Genomic DNA, 21,451 nt, shown 5'->3' with positions numbered 1-21,451 from the left:
TTTCAATCATTCGTCAACTTGTTTATATGACTATTCCCTTCCCAACTTGTCCACCAACAGTTAGATAAAAGGTCCAGATAGCCTGCGATACACTGAACCTAGAGATGCTGGAAGAAGTCCAAGGGAAATAAAGAAAGGTCGATTTTTGTTTTTAAAAAAAAATAAAATTCTGTAATATCCCAAAATTTTAGAATAGCATTTGCCACAGGCACAAAAAGAAAAGTTGATATCGAATTGTTCTTTTGCTTATACTGGCAGCAGGAAAAGTTTGAAGTCCTTTATGATGCACTGGAATGGAAAAGGGTAAACAGGAAATGTAAATATAACTCGAATTCTTAAAGATAAAGAAAAGCACATAATGAGACTGGATCCAGCAATCTCACTAGAGGCAGGCAATCAAGTTTGTTCAAGGCTTGCCGGGATTTGTTTTTGTCGGTCGGGAACACAGTAGGCCAAGGGCTATCCACAATGCACGAGGCTAGATTCAGTCTAATTGGTCAAATTGAAACATGGCTTTACACTAAACTCTGTTTTTGGAGAATTTATGATTATTTTAGATCCACAACTTCAGCTGCCAGTTGGTTTCAAATTTGCACCCAAAAAAATCCACCACGCAGCCTAGTGGTGAAGTCTATTCCATATTTTATAAGCATCTAACTAGATCCTTAAAGAATTACTTAGGAGCCTTTGGTGAAGCTGATTCCATAGTTTATAATCATCTAATTAGATCTTGAAAGAATCACTTGGCATTGATTCATAGCAACAAATGGTGCGTGCTAGAGTGGTGTTTAACTAAGTACCAAAACACGTAAGTTGTGTTGTCTAACCTTGAACAATATTTGCATGAAGCGCTTCCTTATAGAGACAGGAGGCATAGATTATTGAAAGATCATAGAGATTACAACGAACATCAAAGGTTTTCTATTTGGGTATACAATGATATGTCCAATTGTTCTACTGGGATTGTAGATATTAAAATTGTCAGTACAGTAGGTTTTTGTGGGAGACTACTCTACAAAAGTAGTGCCAACGTATCTTGCAGATAATCATTCGACACTGGTCAACGAAATCAAAGTTTAGAATGCCATGCAAAGATAGGTTAGCCAAGGTTGAAGAGAATATTTCAGATTCACTGCAAATATTCATTACTTGGCACTTATTCATTTGGTCATGAAAACTACTTGCGGGCGAGAGAAAGAAGATTTCTTACAAGAGATCGATGAAGCCATTGGATATATTACTTTCAGAATTAAGGCTACTTTTCAAATTTAAGCGAAATGCGCTAGTCATTCAAGGAGAAAGAATCAAGGATTAGTCACTAAGGCAAGGATCACAACAATGCAGATTTATCTCCAAATTTAAATCTATTGAGGATGTTAAGAATCAATACATGTACATGAATATCCATATCCAAAAATGGAATTGCATAAGATGCATGAAGATCCCAGAGGAAAATTCAACTTTGAAAGTTGCAGATGTATGTAAATTCTTTGATGGATATAATGACCATACAAAGGATGAGATCAAAGTACAAGAGATTAAAACTTATTCTAGGATATCAACTGCAAAAAAGAGCACGTAAGAGATCAACCTTTGACTGATAGCTCAATAGTTAAAACTTTCTTATAGATAATGAATTCCAGCATCCAGGAAGAAGTAAACCACATGAAGCATAAGCAAAACATGCATCTGTCTTTCAAAATATTTTCAAGACAAAATGAAGAGCATATTCTTACTCATGATGCAGCAATTCCATTATACAAGCTAGCTATATGTTTAGAAATGCCCATTTTGAAGAATTTTTGGGAGTCAATCCCAATAAACAAACAACACAACATAAGAAAACAAAATATAGAACCACCACAGGGAACCAAACAAGTGCATCTTTCAAACGAACCTGGCAGAACAAAAAATTCTGGATGCTAAGTGCAAAAGAAACCTACCATTGATTAGCATCCAAGATGAGGGAATGGTTCAGCTCCCTCAACAAGAACGTTTAGGCCTGGCATTTATAGAAGCAAGCCAAATTTATAATAGAAGTTAATCTTATAGTAATTGAAAGTAGTTAAAATAATAACATTCTCAAATACACACCTTCACATCGTATTGTGCTCATCTCCGAGCCTGTAACTTCTAGACCTTCATCACTTAGTAATGCAATTCCAGAGGACTTCACAAGGAACGGAAATGCTATTGCCGGGGATGTGGGAGATTTTGAAATCTTAATAAACCTCTGACCTACAAAATGATAAAATCATGGGTCAGAATGTTGGACAAAAAAATAACATATTAAAAAAAAGTTGAAATAACACAGAAAATTAAAGCAATAGAAATAATTTAATGTAGCAAAGACAAAAGGTTGAGATGGCTGTACGGGATCATTATGCCAAATTTTATCTCCACGTTTGCACCGACTTGGTAAGTTCAAACATAATCTAGTTAGTTAAATTGAATCAATTAGAGTAGAAAATATGGCAGCAAAAGGAAATCAAGTACAACTATATTTAACATTAACTAAAAAGGATATAGTGATTTGAGGATCACCAAATAGTGAGACACACTGCAAACTGCTGGTTGCTGTTTTACAAGCCCAATAGTCAACTTTTCTGGACTTACATGCCAACATAAATTGGGTTGATAGTGATGCAAAAACACAATCAAACATGACAAAATAAATTTCAAGATGTGATGGTGCTAAAGCTCCAAATCGTCCTTGTTTTGAAGAGGCATGAACAACACAAAGATCATGTGTGCGTTCACATAGTCAGACACCTTCATGAATTAAAAATGAAGATAGATAAGAGTCAATTAACTAAGTCTATTATTATTATTTTTACCTTTGGTGTATATAATTGCACGGCAATGGAATTATGAATTAAATCATTTTCAACAGTTAGTCGAGATATTCCTCTTGCTCCTTACCTTTTTTTATCATATCATTGACTGAAGTACACAATCTTGTACCGCATCAATGACATTAGAACCAAACCCATGCTCCTACATGAAGGTGTCAAAGGTACCAGATCTGTCATGACAGATACACACCATTGTTTCATGTTGAAAATACACAAACTACTCATTCCATACACAGCGTTCCTTCACCTTCTCTCCTGTATAATCCATACTCGTATAATTATTGTGAGATCCCTTGATGAATGTAGACATACTACTCATTTCATAGACACTGTGTTCTTTCACCGTTTTATCCTATCCTATAATTACCTCCCAGATCATCCTTAGTCCTGCCACCATAGTCCCACAACATCAAAGTGCTGCCCTATTCTCACTTGCACCAGCACTACTATAGTAGACCATCACCTAGATTATATTAACCCTTATCGGCACCTTGCAGCCTTCTCGCTCTGTGCAATTCTCTCTTTGAACAATTGCTGCTATCACTTCTTTAGTTAATCCATCCACATCTTTGCTTGGTCCATGGCCTCCTTCAATAGTAAGTTTACAATCATCAACCTTGATTGAAGTCACCCTTCAGTATCCAACACAACTCACTTAAATGCCATTTGCCAAAAACTCTCAACTTCCTTCAATCATCTTTCATTTGAATCAATATCAGGCTTCCACCATTGCAATTTCCCTCATATTGTCTCATCCGAATGTCATTTCGCATTAAGGTTACATTTGGTAGGATGTAATCTGCCTTGTAATGTAATTAAGATTACATTACAATATTAATTACTTTGTTTGGTACAGTTTTAAAGCTGTAATGTAATCTAGATTACAAAAGGTAACAAAGTTTTGTAATTTGGATTACAAGACTAACACCATGTAATCTGATTACATTATAAGGTCACTGTTTAACTAAAATTTAAATGTCAAATATACCCCTAGTCCATTTTCAGCATCAATTGGTCACGCCCGCCCCTGCCTGCCGCGTCCGGGTGCCGCCGCCGATCGTCGCTGCTGGCCGCCGCCATCAGCCACCACCGACGGCCGTCTTCAGCCACCACCGATGGCCGTCTTTAGCCACTGCCGCCGACCGCCACCGGCCATCGCCTCCCAGTTAGCGGTGTAAATGAACTAAGCTGCTCGTGAGCTATCCGAAGCTCGATTTTTGAGCTCGTTTAATGAGGATCATTAAGATAAACAAACCAAGCTCAAGCTTCACAATACCCGGCTCGTTAGCTCGTGAACACGTTCGTTAAGCTCATGAATCAACTTTTAAATAAAAAAATAATAGTTTTGATATTGAATTTATAGATTTTACATTCTACTTATGAAAAATATAAACAAATATATTAAATTTATTTATTAGAATAAAATTATAAATTTTAATAAGAATATTATAATTTTCTTTAAATATATAATTTAGTTTTTAATGAATATTTAAATTTATAGTTTATATTTATTAAGCTCGTTTAGGCTCGATAAAAGCTCGAATAAGCTCGTGAGCCATGAATATATTCGTTAAATAAAGCTCGAGCTCGACTCAATTATAAACGAGCCAAGCTCAAACATTTAAGAGTTCGGCTCAGCTCGACTCGATTACACCTTTACTCCTAGCGCCGTCGTTAGCCACAGCCGTCGGCCGCCACCGTCGTTGGTCGCCATCGCCCGCCGACCGTCACCTCCAGGCACCGTCGGCCACTGGCCGTCACCCTCTGGCTCCGATAGAGGTGCGGCAGCTGCCGCCATCGGTCGTCGCCTTCGGCAAAGGTCACAGGATATCTTTGTCATTTTATAATAATACGAATTACATTCCTTATAAAAAATATTAGACATCAAACAAAAGAATGTAATCACCCTTGTAATTAAAGATTACATATATTACATTACCAAACGTAGTAATGTAATCAAGATTAAATTACATTATATTACAAATTAGATTACATTACAAGCTAGATTACATTATGCCTAACCAAACGCAGCCTAAATGTTATCATCGACCAACACTAGCACGCACGCCATTCAAACCCCTTTAACAAAGCCAACATCGATCAACCACTCATTATTGCAAAAACTAGATGACTTCTCACTTTAGTGAAAAGGAGAGCACAATTGGTAAACTATTGGAAAATATAACCGTTGGTTAAATAAATAAAATAAAATGTAGCAAATCACATTCGAGCTATATAACCATTCAACTCGTCGAAGTCTAGTTCTCAATAGAGGAGGAGAATAACTTAGAAACCTTTGCGATTTAAGCTTCCTAAGTTTCATCATAGGTAAAATTTCCCAAAGGACGCATAATGCATTTAGTATTTTCCAAATCACAAAACACAATTTGATTTTTCATAAAGTATACACCTACATTTTACGTTCAAAATACCCTTAGCTTACAACAACAACAACAATCAATTAATCCTTAATCCCACTAGGTGGGGATCGACCATATGGATACTTCTACGTCATTGAACTTTATCCCCTACTATATCATCATCTATATTTAAATAAAATTTATCATATTTTATGGTTACTCCAAATCTTTTTTGGTCTTTCTCTTCATTGTTTGATGTATATATTTGTCATAGTTTCACATCACCTAATTAGAGTATTTATTGATCGTCTAAGTATATATTCGTACCATTTTAAACGTGTCTCTTGAAGTTTTTCCTCGATAGATGCAACTCTGACTTTCTCTCTATTGTTTTCATTTCCAAAATACGCCTAGCTTCATTGAATTAAATCTATTTTTTTCTAACATGCTAAACAAAAAAAAAGTACCATTGGATTCATAAGTCTCTACAAAGCAAAAATATTTTTGAGTTAAGATGGTTAAAAAAGACAGCCAAGTTTTTTTTTTGGAAAATACCTTATGGTCAATTGACTCGGTCATGGTTCTTTTCAAAAAAAATAATATAAAATATTAGGTCTTGTATAGTTTGTGAAAAATTTCTATTTCAAAAAAGTCATCGGAATTTAAATAAAAAATAAATAGTTATCACATCATCCATCTCTAATAAATTCATGCATGTTTTAAAAAGTAATTTTAAATATTTACCCTTCTCATCTTTCAAATTTTATTTTCCCATAAACAACAAAAAAGTTTTATACAACTTCCCAACCAAACAAGGCCTAGACTCCTAGGAAGGTGTGCTTTTATAAAAAAAAAAATTAAAAATTGTCAAAATGACTCATTTTTAGTCATCAAACTGTTTTTGCAAAGACATATGATGGCCTTATACTTGTTAAGAACATAAGATGGAATCATATTTCTACTCAAGACGTAATAAAAGCTCCCATATGCTTTTCTTTCTATAATATTATTAATGTATGGTATCAAGTTGCATTTACAACAACAACAAAAAATTGATGGTTCAATTGTCAAAATCCTAAGATAAGACCATAGTTATGCTTTTTTATTTTCAAGAATCCAATCCATACATGCATTCATTTTTGCAAAACCATCTTGAGCTTGCCTTGCACTTGTCAAAAACATAAGAGACAATATTTTTCCTTGTTGAACTTCCAAGAACTCATATTCACTTTCACTTGTGTAACATCAATGGTCAAAGTCATCAATCGTAGCCATACCTCACAATCACAAGGCAACTGCAAGTTCTCAACCAGACTAGCTATCACAAGGCAATAGAAAGATACTGTACCTAGCACCAACAATAATAGAAAAGTACTATACCACTGGTACCAGCAATAGAAAAATAGGAAAAAAAAGAAAAATAGGAGAAAAAAAGGAAAAAAAAGGACCAACAACAAAATAAAAACTGGATAGCAGTTTTTTACAGTACCAACAACTGGAAACAAAAAACAAAAAGAAAAATAGGAAAAAAAACGGGTCGCAGCAGTTTTGCTGTCAATAGGAAGGGAAAAAAAAGAAAATAGAGGAAGAAGATATAACAGAGAGAAGAAAACGAAGGTGATGACAAAACGTTGAAATATTGAACAGTGAAAACGAAGAAGAAGAAGAAGAAGAAAAGAAATAACAGAAAAAGAAGAGAAGAAGCGAAGGAGCGAAGAAGAAGATTACAAAAGAAGAAGAAGAGAAGAAGAAGATGAAGTGAAAATAGAAAAACAAAAAAAAAGATGGAAAAAAACACATACCTGGACAACGACGCGACTCAGCAGCAGCGACGGCGGCGACTAAGGAAATACCTGGGCAACTCTTCTTCAAATTCAGGTTTCTTCTTCTTCTTCTTCCCTTTTATCCTTTTCTTCTTCGTGCCCTAATTCCAAACCAAATTATGTTTGAAATGTTTTTTTGGTTAGAAATCCGAAAATCGTGAACGTGAACGATTGCGCGATGCGCTTCGATCGCGCCTTCGTTGAGGCGCGAAGGCTCACTAGGCACGCCCAGGCGCACGCCTGACGAACAACGCCCGCCTTGCGTGGGAGAAGGCATTTTTCCCAGCGCCTTGTGCGCCTGACGCCTCGGGCGCGCCTTTAATCCTACCTTACCCACTGGCACAAATAAACCTAGAAGATATCCCACACAGGGGACAACATAGCGAACCGAAGCAACTTGCTGAGCCAATTGATAGGGGAGAACACAATCGACCAAGCAAGGGACCTTCGAGGACTTGGGCCAGCTTATTCCACGACAATTGGAGAACGAGTACAGCAATGCGCTTAACTCCGTTGGAATGACAAGGAAAGATGCTCAAAATAGGCTATGATGGCATCGACGTGGTGGAAGACTTGATAGGATTCTGTCTAGTTGGATGCTTCATGGGGCGCAACCCTGGACGAGATGACATGATGGCAGTTGTCAAGCGATGGAGGACTTCATATCGTTTCTATATGCACAAAAGTGGATGGGCAATTTTACAATTTGATACAACAGCGGATCAAGATCGAGTGCTAGGAGGCGGTTCTCATTTTATTTATGGTAGCACATTCTTCTTGAAGGTAATGCCTTGCTGTTTTCTCTTCGAGGAAGACCGTCATTTCATCCCTACCAGTGGATTGCTGGACAAAGCGCGTACTCAATTTGGTTGGCTCTAAAATAGGCAGGTCATTTCACATCAACAAGCTCACGCACACCAAGGAATGACTCACCTATGCTTGGATGCTGATTGAAGTGGATATGGAGGGAGAACAAATGCAAACAGTGCCAATCTCATTGCTAACAGGAGCCCAAATCAGCCTCCAATTAGAGTATGAAACAATGCCTGAGTTTTGTCAAAGTTGTCACAGGATCAGGCACACCAAGGAGAATTGTCGAGCAACAAACAAGGATGAGGCTTGCCCCGAGCCAACACAAGATCCACACCCTCAATCGCAATCCCCGAACAAGCGGTCACTCTCAAGTGGACAAAGGTGCACTGTTGGACCCACCCAACAGAAGCAACCACTGCAGCCTTCCGCGCTTAATGCCCCAATGCATTGCCTGACCAGGTTGAACAACTTCAAGAGAGCACTGCCTTGCAGTCTGGATACTCAAGGAGGAACCCTAATTGCACCACAGCCCCATGAGATGGAGAACAACGGTGCAAAACAAGCGAGTGCAGACAACGACTTGGGCAAATCAGCGAGCACAACTGTAGCTATCAACTTGCCAAGTTCAATGGATCAGAAAACCCATAGTGTCCATGAAGCTGTGACTGCTCAGCAGACACACGAAGCCCCCTCTTCATCAAAATGTGCACTGGTTCAAGCATCAACATCCAACACCAACACGGAAAGTAGCGGTGCAGAGACCTCTGCTGCGATAGATTCCAACTCTACATCAACCTGTGCACGTGATCGGAATGGGACTGTCCCAACAGGACGGCGAGGACGGACGTAGTGTCCGCGGTGCAACATGAAGATCGCAAGTTGAAACATAAGGGGCTTCCATAAGTTCCTAAAACAGAAGGGGGTCTAGCATCACCTTCATTGGCGACGAATAGCAATTTTGGGAATATTGAAAACCAAATTATCAAAAGAGGATGTCAATGCTACCCTCCCACAATAGTTTTCAGGTATGAAAATTGACCATAACTTTCAATTCTCTAATCGTGGTCGCATTTGGTGCTTTGGAACCCACAACTAGTTGATTTGAACATCCTACGAGCTGAGGCACAGCTCTTACATTGCCAAACACACTGTAAAATCACGGTTGGTGACTTTTGTGTATGGACTTCATAGCATCATGGCCTAAAGGCCGCTGTGTCAATCCCTAATTGAGCTAGGAGATTCAATCGGCGAACCATGGACGGCGCTCGGTGATTTCAATGACTTGCTATCCACCCAGGATAAAGGAGGCAGGCCGGTGACATTATGAAATTCAGGACTTTGAAGCAACAATTCAGCGGCAGTCAATGGGATGTCGTTTAACATGAACAAATGGTATTGTCTAGAACAAGTTGGATCGTGTATTGATTAACACACAATTGCTACTTGAAGACTTCCACAGTTTTGTAGAATTCTTACCATCGGACTGCCTCTCTGACCACTCATGCTATGTGGTCACGATGCTTCAAGTTTTGCAACATAAACAAAGGTCTGTAAGATCGAAGATGAGTGCTAGAGAGGGGATAGCGTGTATCGCTTTTTCACAGTTTTTTGTGGAAATAAAGAATAAGAGAAGTAAGCATAATGCTAACAAATTTTGTTTTTACTTGGTTCACAACCTGTGCTGCTAGTCCAAGACTCGCGATCGTTGATCACTTTCATTGAAAAATCCACTAAAGATTCAATTAAGTACAAAGAATTGAATATGAATATTAAGCATAGAAATTAAAGATACCAACAACAAGAATGAAGTGTAGACTTGATCGTAGTTGTCAAAGCAGTATTTCGGCGTTGTAGTGGAGTTTCGGAGCAGCGTGAGAGTCATTCAGTGTAGAAGAATGTTGTGCTGAGCTCTTAATCGAAAGCTTTTTTTATAGCCTATTCCATGCGCTGGACCAACTCCAGGCACCTCCACCGAGGCTTATCCGATCTACTTTCGTCGCTAAGTTAGAGCGAAACTCTATTCGAGTCACCTGTATCCCTTCCCAGGGGCCTGGATCCCTCCCGAGTGCCTGAAAGCTTACGTGCGCAGGCCAATCGAAGCGTGCCAGCTCAGTTGCACACATGGCTAGGGTTCGAGTCTATCCAGACCAGGTATGGTTGCTTGGAACATATCCAAGTGCCTAGAATCTTCCAGCGTACTTTTCCAGGTCAATTGCTTTGTCTGCCTGCATCACAGAGTTAGTACACAAGCATAATAAAGATAATACATCTTGACCGTCTCGGAACTGCCTGATCCTGACTTTTGAATTTCGCTGAAATCTAGGTCAAACCAACGTATACTGTTCACTTCAAGGGAACGCGTTCTCACCTACTCCTCTCAGGAGGATTTACCTGACTTACCAAACATCCGATCCTACAGATCTATTTGGGCTTTTGCTCAATATCTAATCTTGACCTTCGGCCTTCCCGCTAGACGTCTAATCTTCAATCCGTCTAAACTTCTATCTAGTGTTCTCGACCCCGCGGGCTTCCCGCCTAGTGTCCTCGACTCCTAAAACTTTTGTCCAACGTTCTTGATCTACCAAGTCTTCTGCTCAGTCCACTCGAGCAGGACCTTTTTACTCATTCCCATAGATCAGGACTTCCTTACCTAGCTGCAACTAGGGCTTTCCCTTTGCCTAGTGTCCACACTTTTACCTTGCCTAATATCTAGTCAACTTGACCTACTAGAACTTTCTAGTTGAACTACTTGCACACTTAGTCAACCTTGTTAGATTACAATGAAACTTAACTTTGAACCTTTGTCAAAACTTAGGTTTGACTATCTGCTCTCTGCACCAACAAGGTCTTTCAAGTTTCATAACATGTGGGTGTTGCATGAAGACTTTCAAGGACTGCTCATTAACTCTTGGGAAGAGCGACCAAAAATGCTCAATTCCAGCTCAAACAGAAGCTAACTCGACTCACACCGCAGCTACGGTGCTAAACAAGCAACATTTTCAAACATCTCCCATAAAGCACAACAAGCTACTAAGTTAGATGTCGCCCAACAATGGATACTATCGAGCGAACCCAAGCTAGATAACTATATGCACTTGCAGGCCGCAGCTAGTAGGTTGCCGGAGGCGGAAAGATCCTTTTATCAACAACGAGCAAATTGTAAATATCTGATGATCTGGCCAAACGAAACAACAAACACAATACTATAGTGGCCATATTACCAAAGCTTCCGATGAACAAATGACGAGCTTGCAAAAGGTGGCTAATGAATTTGTCTCCCAATTCACAACTTGTTCGCCGCTAGAAAGGGGAGCTAACAAATTAGAGCTAACACTAACAACGCAACAACAATAGCTCCTCACAGCTCGAATCACCAATGAAGAGATACGAACAACGTTGTTCGACATCGGCAATGAGCATGCCCTAGGACCAAAGGGATATGACTCCAAATTTTTCAAAGAAGATTGACAAACAGTGAGCTTAGACATGTATGAGGCAGTCAAGGAATTTTTTACCTCAAGTCACCTCCTCAAGCAATGGAATCACACACTACTAGTCATAGTCCCCAAAATCGAGCATGCCACATTTGTTGCAAACTACAGGCCGATATCGTGTTGCACCGTGGTGTATAAAATCATCTCTAAATTCTTGGCATCTCGACTACAATCAGCCACTAGCAATCTCCTCAACCTAGCTCAAGCGACATCTGTTGAAGACCGCTCAATCGTAGAAAACATCCACCTAGCACAAGAGCTACTGCGGAAATATGCAAGGAAAAGGATCTCTTCAAGGTGTGTGCTCAAAGTCGACCTCTAAAAGGCATTTGACTCGGTCCTTTTTGATGGTTGTCCTTCAATGCTTCGGATTCCCACAGCAGTACATCTTCTAGATTTTTGAATGTGTTACCACCGTCACCTACTCGGTTTCACTCAATGGCGCTATGTATAGATTCTTCAAAGGGAGAAGAGGCCTCTGACAAGGGGACCCACTATCTCCCTTTCTATTTGGATTGTGCTTGGAGGTATTCTCACGGATGCTTAAGGCTATGTCAATGCAGCCAGCTTTCAACTTCCACCCGATGTGTGCTGGAACAAACATCACACACTTAGCTTATATAGATGACCTCCTTCTCTTCAACTGAGTAGATGAAGACATCATTGCCTTGATAGCGGGCTGCCTTAAGGACTTCGGAGACATGGTTGGGTTTCACCCAAACCTCTCCAAGTCCAGCTTGCTCCTCGCTGAAGTCAATGATAGAACAGCGGACAGATTGCTGAAATTACTGGATTCCAGCACGGTTCCTTCCCATTTTGCTACCTCGGCATCCCTCTTGCATAGGAGAAGCTAAGGACCAGCAACTATGGGTCCTTGACTGAAGTGATTGTGAGGAAACTACCTCATGGCCAAAACAAACGCTATCCTACACCAGCAAACTCAAATTGGTGAAGGCAGTCCTCCAAGGTATCAAGTGCTTTTGGCTTTCAATCTTGCCGATCCCTTGTGCAACAATAGACAAGATATATACACTATGTTGGTCTTTTGTATGGTCCACCAAGCACCCGCCCATCTCTTGGGTCACCATGTACTTGGCAAAGGAAGGAGGCTACGGACTTCGTGACTTAAGAGCCTAGAATTCTGCATTGCTGTCCAAATCGCTGTGGAACATCCAACGGATGAAAGACTCGCTTTGGATGTGCTGGGTTCATCACTGATACCTCCGACAAGTTGACTTATGGGAGTGGCAAACCAAGAGATCAGATTCTCCCCTCATCAAATGCCTCTTACAAATCGGTTCAAGCTACAACTCCAGGCCAGCAATGCACATCAAGGGGCGGCAGTTATGTCCTCTTGGTTTGACGGTGAGTTGCAGCGTGGTTCAGCTGCTGCTTATGGCTACTTCAAGCCCAAGAGTGACAAAAAAGAGTGGGCTTTAGTGGTGTGGAAGCCTTACCTCATGCCGAAGCACCCATTCACAGTTTGGCTCCTTGCAAACAGGCGGATACGCACAAAGGACAACATATCATTCGAGACTTGCAAAACCAGCCCACTTTGCCAACAGGCAGATGAAACTATGAATCACCTTTTCTTCAGCTGTTCCATCAGTAAGGAGCTATGGGCAGAAATTGGCTCCAAATCAGCCATGACATTCAAATGACGGAAATCTTCCACCAATAATACCACAGTGATAGAATGCTAACTAAAGCTCGCCACTTAGGGATGTCTTGCATGGTGTATTTAATTTGGCATGTCCGCAATAGATGTCAATATGAGGGACATGTACCAAATGTTGAGAGGACGCTTAGGAAGCTCCAAACCCATGTTTTTCGATTTTTGAGTGGTTACAATGTAAGACCTTGACTAATTAATACAATTTACCTTCATCCAAAAAAAAAGATAGGAGAAGAATCACTATCTTCTCCATAGTTTAGTGGCATGATTTGAGCAGCTGAGATTGCAAAGAACATCTTGGGTGTTGGACTCATCCTCCTGAAGTAGAGAGAGGAAGAAAGAGGGAAATGTTGAGAAATGGATAGTTTATCATTTTCCTAAGCATCTTGTAGAGTAACAATTCAATATGTTTATACTTTTCTTTAAGATGTCTGATAGTTGAAACACATTGTCACAATACTTTCAGCTCAGAAGAAAATTCATATTAGAAAGTGATATGACTGATCTTGTTAAGCAGATCATCAATAAGTTAGTCTTTCCAACACAAATCTGAAACAATTTTGCCCATTTTGGTGTATTTTGGTTTAATGAAGCATAGGGAAATTCTGAAAATAATTGATTCTAATCTAAAATCCGAGGAGTATACTGACCAGAGTGAGCCTCAAATATGAGACGGATGGTTACAGCATGAGCCCATTGGATCCCTAAAGAAGCAATTAAGTGAGACTCTAGCTTTTCAAGCATGCAGCTTGTCCTATCCATATTACCTGTAGAATAGTTAACATAAGATTTAGCGATTTAAGTGAGTTAACAACCAACCAAAAGATAACCTCCCATAGACACACACATCCATCTAACCTTGGAATGGATAGTGAACAACTTCATAATTATTCTGACTCCGCACCTGGTTTGTCACCACAATAGGAATTTGTGAAAATTCAGCAAGGGACCTATATACATTTAGAAGGGTTTATCCCATAGATGGCAAACTTTGAAACTTGACACTAAAGGTTGGGACTTGAAATGTTAAAGCCTTGACAATGGCAGGAAAAATCTTTACTTGAGAAATGAAAGTGGCAAATGGCATGAATGTTGCTTCTGTCCAGTTGTGCTCCTTTCATTCTCTCTATGCAAGCCGTACACGAAGTTAACAATTGCCAAATTCATAAGGACAACTTTAAGACATATTTGTCATGTGTGAATAGCTCAAACTATCAAGAAGTGTTTGCATGACCTTATGTTACCTAACATAAACCCATAATCCATATTTGGCTAAAAGATAACCTCCCTCTTACATTGGAATTTGCACTATTTGATGCTTCTTGTCACCCAAATACAAACAAGAAAAAAAGATTGAGAAACCATTTTTTACTAGGTTACTTTTGGAAGGAACACAACTGTCGACTCTTTCATTTCTCATTTCATTCACCTAATGATTTTGATTTAGCAGCCAACTAGAACAATCAAACATGGGTCTTATTCATGATATGTTTTGTAATTTTGTTTACATTTTATCTGGTTCTCCTACTTGAGAACACAAATATCTTTTGTACATATTTGATATCTTGATTAAATATGGGTTAGGTTCACTCTCCATTCATCACAAAGAAGAAAAAAAAACTTCGTAAGAAAGTTTTCAACAAATTAGTATATACAAAATAATTGATTGTTGTTTATTATTATCAACAAAAGATACATTCACATAATTAGTCTAAAGGAGATATCAATAATGAGCATAATGATAGAATATTCTAATTGTGCATAACCATGGGTGATAGATGCCGTGAAGTGTGATAGTGCTGTCTACTTAGCCCAGAATACCAAATCTCTAGTCCATAAGAAAGTTCTTTTTTCTAAGCACCAGCTTTTGTTAACATAAATATATAATTTTAATAAAACATGGTATATATGATAAGTATTTCCACATCATTAGCATACATCAAGAACAAGCTGGGTGTAAAATTGATGCATATCATTCTTGTTAATGACAATGGACACTGGTTGTTTTTCAAATAAGATTAACAAAATTGAAGCCCCTTACAACTTAAGTTTATCTCACATGGATAAGTTTAGGGAAGGCAAGGAGAGTTAATAACTTTGCAGTTAAAGTAAAACAATGCTCAACATTGGATTAATTGTAGATCATAAAATTTTTCTATAATTACATTAATTCAAAAATAATAGTATTAATCATTGATATTCACACATTATGTAGTCATAATGAGCCTACGAAACTGTAAAAGAAAGGACATCACCCCAAAAGAATTGCAGCCATGCTATCAACAATCAACAACTTTACATCATGTTGGAGAATAATCAGCTGAATCTGTTGCAAACTGCAACATATAAATTAACTACAACTACTGTTAGTAGTTCATCATACACAACACTAAAATAGATAAGAATCAGCAATGTCCATTTGTCATTTCCTTTATGATATATCAAATGACTAAGGGAAATTCCCTCCAACATACAAAGCATTTGCACATACCTCTCAGTCAATTCATCTAATGATGCAGGTCGCAAAACTATGATCCTTCCAGCCATCTGCAAAATTAAAACAAGGAAAAAAAGTTGAACCCATCAATCACCTGTTAATACACTTATCTGCCATAATTAGATTGATGTCCTATTTGACAAATAAATCTTGCCAAAAAAAAAATTTGCAACATATTTTTTCAGCTGATTTTCATCATATTCCTATAATTGGATGGTATTTGCTAAATGATTTTGCAAGAAGGGGTACAAAGTAACACCAGGTAGTATGAATGACAAAGAACATTCAAGAAAAAACAACTATAAATAGACCTCTTGAGCCATTCCCTCTGAATTAAATATGTGAGGAAAACTACTTCTACCAATTTCTATCAACCTGTCATAGTGTTCAAATCAGATGATAAGGATACTTGTGGAAATTTTTTACATAATTCAGAGTCAAATGCAATACCTGGTAGAATGAAATTTAGATTCAGTATCCATATAAATTACTCGGCCATTTAATCCTCCATAGCTAGATGGCAAGGCTGCCAACAGAGCCAGCTTTAAGCAAAACTGCATTGAGAACAAGAAGAACATTGTCAATTCAATACGATCATACTTTTAACATTTAATTCTAAGGAAAAGAAACAAAACATAGTAAAATAATTATTTGACACAATACTTTGCAATGTTCCAAGGAATGCATCTGATACTTGGATCAAAGTTCTTATGGTAAGCATGATAGACTGCTGAATGGAATGGATATTACAAGTCTTGGCTGATGCATACAAGCTAGCAGCAAATCTATACAGCCAACTATTATGAAAAGAATGATAGATTTGCTTATAGATATCAGTATCCTTTCATTGGCAATATGAAATAGTGAACCAGTCATTGTAAATTGGCAACTATTTGAAACTCATATGAAAATTGCTATAGTCTTAGAGAGAAGATGAACTATTTGAATAAATTAGTCAACATGAACCTATTCAATGTTAATATTAATTATAAAAATCCAAATAATAATAAAAACCAAATATAATTAAATATAATTATTTATTCTTGATCTAAATTGTTCGTGTGACAAATATGCACATCACATAAAGTTATACTTCATATATGTACTCTGAGTTCTACTCAGCTTAAAACTAGCTAAATCCATATCCTTAGTAACCCATGTGAAAAATTATTGGTTACAATCCCTATTGTTATGACACTGGTGGTGACTACCTTGCAAGACCATGACACATAATTGGCATTTAACAGTGGGTTAGTACTAGAATAAATCTAAGTTTGTAGGTTAGTGATAATCTTAGTCTAGATTTTCTTTCACATTAATATTTCATTCATGCCGATGTACTATTTAAACTAAATAAAAAGCATTAATTAAATACAATGAAATAGTTGGTGCACGCATTAGCATTTATCATTACAAGTTATTTATAATTTTTTTCACAATTTTATCCCAGCTTAACCAAATACTCAACTATAGATCGAGCAGACCTAAGCATAAGATTATCATGAATGTATTGGAGAACGAGAGTTTAGCTTCTTTGTTTGCGCCCAAATTTTTTTCTTATATCATCAGAAACATACATCCCCAACAAGTATAACAATACCTTAAGACCATATGTCAAATGTAGCAGTTCATCGTCAAAGTAAAACAGAAAACATAATACAACAACCGGAACAGATTCAAAACCTGGGTCTTGCCAATTCCTGATGGACCGACCAACTCCGTGAGAGCACCAAACGGAATTCCGCCGCGAAGAGCGCGGTCGAGGCCAAGAAGACGCGTAGGGAGGTAGCCCCCGGTCAGCGCGCGGTCCTCCATGAGCGATAGCGCCTGCAGAAGCGCCAAAGCATCAATTAGAGCAGCAGAAAGCAGGACAGAAAATCGTCGTCGATCGAGGTCTGAAATGCACCGTTCGGCAGGGAGGGCAGGCGATTTCGCTTATGCGTGCGACAGCGGTCCTGACCTGGTCGCGATCGACGTCCAGAAGCGCCATCAGGTCGAACTCCGGCAGTGAGAGGGCGTCCTGCGAGTGGAAGGACAATGAGAAATCCTAGAGCAGGAATAAGAGAGGAGGATTCGGATTTGCCTTGGCGGTTAAGATGTTTCGAGCCGAGAAGACGTTCGCTAGGGAAGAGGGAAGACCCATCTGGCTGATGAGTTTGTTCGACATCGCGCCGCCCTATTGCATCCCTCTAGCCTGCTCCGTTCAAATCCTTTCCACCGAGATGAAGTTAAAACCACCAAAATTAAGCACATGATTCTAAAAGCCAAAACACTCATGGAGTGTAAAAATAAATTCTATCCACTAATTCAATCTGAATCGAACGGAAGAATATTAAAAATTATTAGATTTAGATTGGGCGAATTTGGGTTGGGATTTTTTTAGTTAAAGTTTTTTTTTATTTCAGGTTAGGAGTTGATCCGAATTTAAGAATTAGTAACTTTTATTTAAATTAAATTTTATTTTAAAAATTAAGATATTTTTATATATATATTAATGTTAGTAGGATAATAATGAAATATTAAGATAAAAATAAAAAATTATAAAGAAAATAATTTTTTGAAAAAAAAAATATTTTTAGTCGAATTATTTGGATTGGTCGAGCCGAGCCAAGCTTAAAATGAACCAAGCTTTTGAAATAAGTGTTCAAGCTTGGCTTGGTTTATTTTTTATGAGCTTGAGCTTGTTTGAATCTTGGTTTGAGCTTGGTTCGTTTAGATGTTATCAAGCTCTCAATTCAAGCTTGGCTTGAGCTTGGTTTGAGCTTGGTTCATTTAAATATTATCAAGCTCTCAATTCAATCTTGTTTGATTGTTTGAAGCTTTTAATTGTTTGATTGGGTATTAAGATTAATAATTTAAATTTATTTATTTATTTTATTGTTTATTTAGCATATTGAAAAAAGTTTTATTAATAAATATGGTTCATGAACATTGTTCACGAACGTTAACGAGCTAAACACATATGTGTTCAAGCTTGTTTGTTTAGCTTAACGATCTCACTACAAGAAAAAAGCCTAACAACAACGATTTTTCACCGTTGTCGTAGCCCCTTTCGGACTGTTGTTAAAGGCCGTGTTGTTAAAAGGGGTGCCCAAAGACAACAGTTTTTAACCGTTGTCTTTGAAGGCAAAGACAACAGTTTTACAACGGTGAAAAATCGTTGTCTTTTCCTTCAAAGGCAACAGTTTTTCACCGTTGTCTTTGAGCGTCTACCTTTAATAATAGGGTCTTCAACAACAGTTTTAAACTATCTACGACAACGGTGAAAAACCGTTGTCTTTTTTAGATAAAAAATAAAAAAAAAATTAATACACAATTTTTCAATATTATAAATCATTCAAAATACTAAATTTCAAAATAAAATTTAATATACAATTTTCTAACATTCAAAAATAATATCTATAACATTCTGAAGAAATTTCATAAGCAACCAACAAAATTTCATAAGCAACCAACAAAATGATAACACTATTAAAACAAAGGTAGAACAATATAACACGAGATTTTCTAATCTGTTTTGACTGTTGAACTTTTGCTCCTAATCTGTTTCAAGGACCGCAGCGCTGCTACGGTGCTCTTCATGTATAAGCTCTGCATATATTTAATCTCCTCCAACTCTGGAACCCTCCCACCTGATTGTGTCGGCTTTGGCACTCCATTTTGTCCGTCGCATTCTGCTGAAATTGACAGGTTGTTGCTGGGGAAGAGGTGGTCGAGCATAGCCACACACTCCTTCACGAGTTTGTATAGGAGATCAGTTGTAAAGAATGGCTGCTGCAGCACCTTTTCGATGAAGGACTGCCTGATAAGTGCTGCTGTTCTCTTGTCATACTTCTTCAGTATTTTCACTAGACCTGAATTCATCACAATAAGAATAATAAACCATCTAAATGAGTGTATAAATTTAAAAAAAAAAAGAACCAGAAGAAATAACAGAATAGTTAATCAATAACACTCAGATAATCGTAAACTATAATTAGGCTCTGATCATGACTATGCTAACATGAGTTTCCTTGTTAACAAATTGAGAAATAATGGTTTGGAGAAATTAACAAACAAGACATGTAATATCTAAAACAAATGGGAGAGTTTGATACCTAAATAAAATCAACCTTGTTCAGTCAATGTAAAATCAGCTAAACTGCATTGGTAGTAGGCAAATAACATAAAATTTTCTGTTGTGGAAGTTATAATGAGAGTGGATTGATTGTTTCACCAATGACAAGAGAAATATTACTGTGTGATTTGAAGAAGAAATCCAAACATCTATTCTGCTGAATGCTAATTTATCATAACCTAGCAAAACAAATTTACCAAGCTACTCCAACACCCTTCTTAATCAATCTGATCAATTAGTAAACATGATTGTAGAATAAAATCCATAAATTGCCTCTGAAGCGAAAGTGCTAAGTTTATACTGGACTGAATGTAATTCATACACCATATGGATTGTTTGCAATGAAAATTACAAGCTCCAAAAAAAAACAAAGGTTTGGAACATAAAGGGATATCAATCCATCACAACTTAGATTGTTTGGAGGATCCACAAAAGTGTATTAATTTACATGTTAGAATACTAAAAATAAGCTACAGTGAAATCTTTAATGTGTACCATGGACTACATAAGAATAGATCAAGAAAAAGTTGAATTCTTACGGAAACCTACCCGTGTAGTTAATTACGTGATCTTCTCCTTAGCCTTTACTTTCCTTTGAACATTCTTCCTTGATAGTGATCTTCAAAATTATATTAATTGTCAAGATGCATGCTATAAAACTGTTCAAACAATCACTTAGATAAAGCACAAACAATCACTTTGTTTGTGCTTCAAGATCCTACAAAGATTGAATTGCACATGGCAAAGATGTCGTCAGCCTGCAAACTTCTCGCTTAAATCAATTTCCAAACATGAAATACTAGTAGTGATATTGAACTATTTTTCTAGTTGTCAGTCTTTCTTGCAAAGGATGCAGTTTAATTTTCATTGACAGATAACATGTTGCATAAATACTTGACTAGCTGTAATATGAGTATGAAGTACTCGGGGATTAACTGTTGGAGTTATCTTTCAAATGTCGAATTAATGGAGAAGGACCTAACCTATCATAGTTTTCAAATAAAACATCTCAATAACCTGGGAAATGATGGGATAAAATGATTATCACGGCAATTTATATTAAACAAAAAGAGATTCCTACTTACATTGCAGGATAAGCCTATGAGTTTTTTGAATTAGATGATGATGCAGATTGACTGCCTTTTGTTTCCTTGACATTCTCTTTCATATCAGGACAATCTTCATTTTTTGGGTTCAAGGTACTTGAATCCATCTTCTGGACCTCCTCTTTTGTGTATATAAAAATCTGACGGACCATAGCACAAAATTCCCTGCAGAAAATTATACAACACCAGTTGTCAACATATCCACTTTATACATAGAAAATGGAAGATATATATACATAAGAGAAGAACATTAGGAATGTAGAAGCATGCTTACTGCCAAGGGTCATCTCCAACAAGCATCATATCATCCTCATTATCAGTAAATACAATCATCCAATTTTTATTTGGAGCCATCAATTCTCCTTTGAATTCAAATAGCTGATCTAACTCCTCGATCAATTGTTCATAACCATCAAACTTTGTCAAGTCAACAGATCTTCCAAGTGCAACACCTTGCTTATGAACCTGATATCAAAATGGAAACAGAATCATCTTCTCCAATAAAAAAGAGGTACATTCTATAGCATGACATTCTTGATCTACTAAGGGACTGAATGGAGATGGACACTACACATTAAGTCAAATCTGAAAATGTGATTTAAAATCATTGGATCTTGCATATACACCAAAATTCAAAAAGCAAAGGAACTAGAAAGATATTAATTAGTCAGAAGCGAAGAACTAAATGGATGTTACTGCAAAAGGGAGAAA

The 21,451-nt window shown here is 37.5% G+C and overlaps 2 protein-coding genes across 11 annotated transcripts; both read right to left on the bottom strand.

Annotated features, from left to right (window-relative positions):
* Positions 1 to 1,690: 1,690 nt before the first annotated feature.
* On the bottom strand, positions 1,691 to 17,786 carry LOC122056394 (DNA repair protein RAD51 homolog 2-like). 5 transcript variants are annotated; one of them, XR_006133137.1, is made up of 13 exons: positions 17,601 to 17,785; positions 17,424 to 17,537; positions 17,201 to 17,344; positions 15,968 to 16,071; positions 15,829 to 15,892; positions 15,512 to 15,567; positions 15,276 to 15,356; positions 14,081 to 14,146; positions 13,879 to 13,970; positions 13,671 to 13,787; positions 13,228 to 13,338; positions 2,095 to 2,238; positions 1,691 to 2,002 (listed from the first exon to the last, which is right to left on the bottom strand). XR_006133137.1 is itself a non-coding variant. In XM_042618325.1 (12 exons), exons 1-12 carry the CDS (start codon positions 17,682 to 17,684, stop codon positions 1,950 to 1,952), a joined length of 1,056 nt encoding a protein of 351 aa, XP_042474259.1. In that variant the 5' UTR covers positions 17,685 to 17,785; the 3' UTR covers positions 1,691 to 1,949. The 5 variants fall into 5 exon arrangements, 3 of the variants coding, with proteins under 3 accessions (XP_042474259.1, XP_042474258.1, XP_042474260.1); XM_042618325.1 differs by lacking the exon at positions 13,228 to 13,338 and having other exon boundaries at positions 13,671 to 13,724; XM_042618324.1 differs by lacking the exon at positions 13,228 to 13,338 and having other exon boundaries at positions 17,601 to 17,783.
* A 1,149-nt stretch (positions 17,787 to 18,935) lies between these two features.
* On the bottom strand, positions 18,936 to 21,370 carry LOC122056393 (SPX domain-containing protein 1-like). 6 transcript variants are annotated; one of them, XR_006133135.1, is made up of 4 exons: positions 21,015 to 21,368; positions 20,720 to 20,905; positions 20,184 to 20,253; positions 18,936 to 19,371 (listed from the first exon to the last, which is right to left on the bottom strand). XR_006133135.1 is itself a non-coding variant. In XM_042618323.1 (3 exons), exons 2-3 carry the CDS (start codon positions 20,790 to 20,792, stop codon positions 19,025 to 19,027), a joined length of 420 nt encoding a protein of 139 aa, XP_042474257.1. In that variant the 5' UTR covers positions 20,793 to 20,905; positions 21,015 to 21,370; the 3' UTR covers positions 18,936 to 19,024. The 6 variants fall into 6 exon arrangements, 1 of the variants encoding a protein (XP_042474257.1); XR_006133134.1 differs by having other exon boundaries at positions 20,174 to 20,392; positions 21,015 to 21,177; XR_006133133.1 differs by having other exon boundaries at positions 20,184 to 20,392; positions 21,015 to 21,176.
* Between the last annotated feature and the right edge of the window lie 81 nt (positions 21,371 to 21,451).

This window comes from Zingiber officinale, chromosome 3B, assembly GCF_018446385.1.
Source record: "Zingiber officinale cultivar Zhangliang chromosome 3B, Zo_v1.1, whole genome shotgun sequence".
Taxonomy (NCBI): Eukaryota; Viridiplantae; Streptophyta; class Magnoliopsida; order Zingiberales; family Zingiberaceae; genus Zingiber; species Zingiber officinale.
Note: the sequence above shows the minus strand (reverse complement) of the source record. Positions and strands in the feature narration are given on the sequence as shown.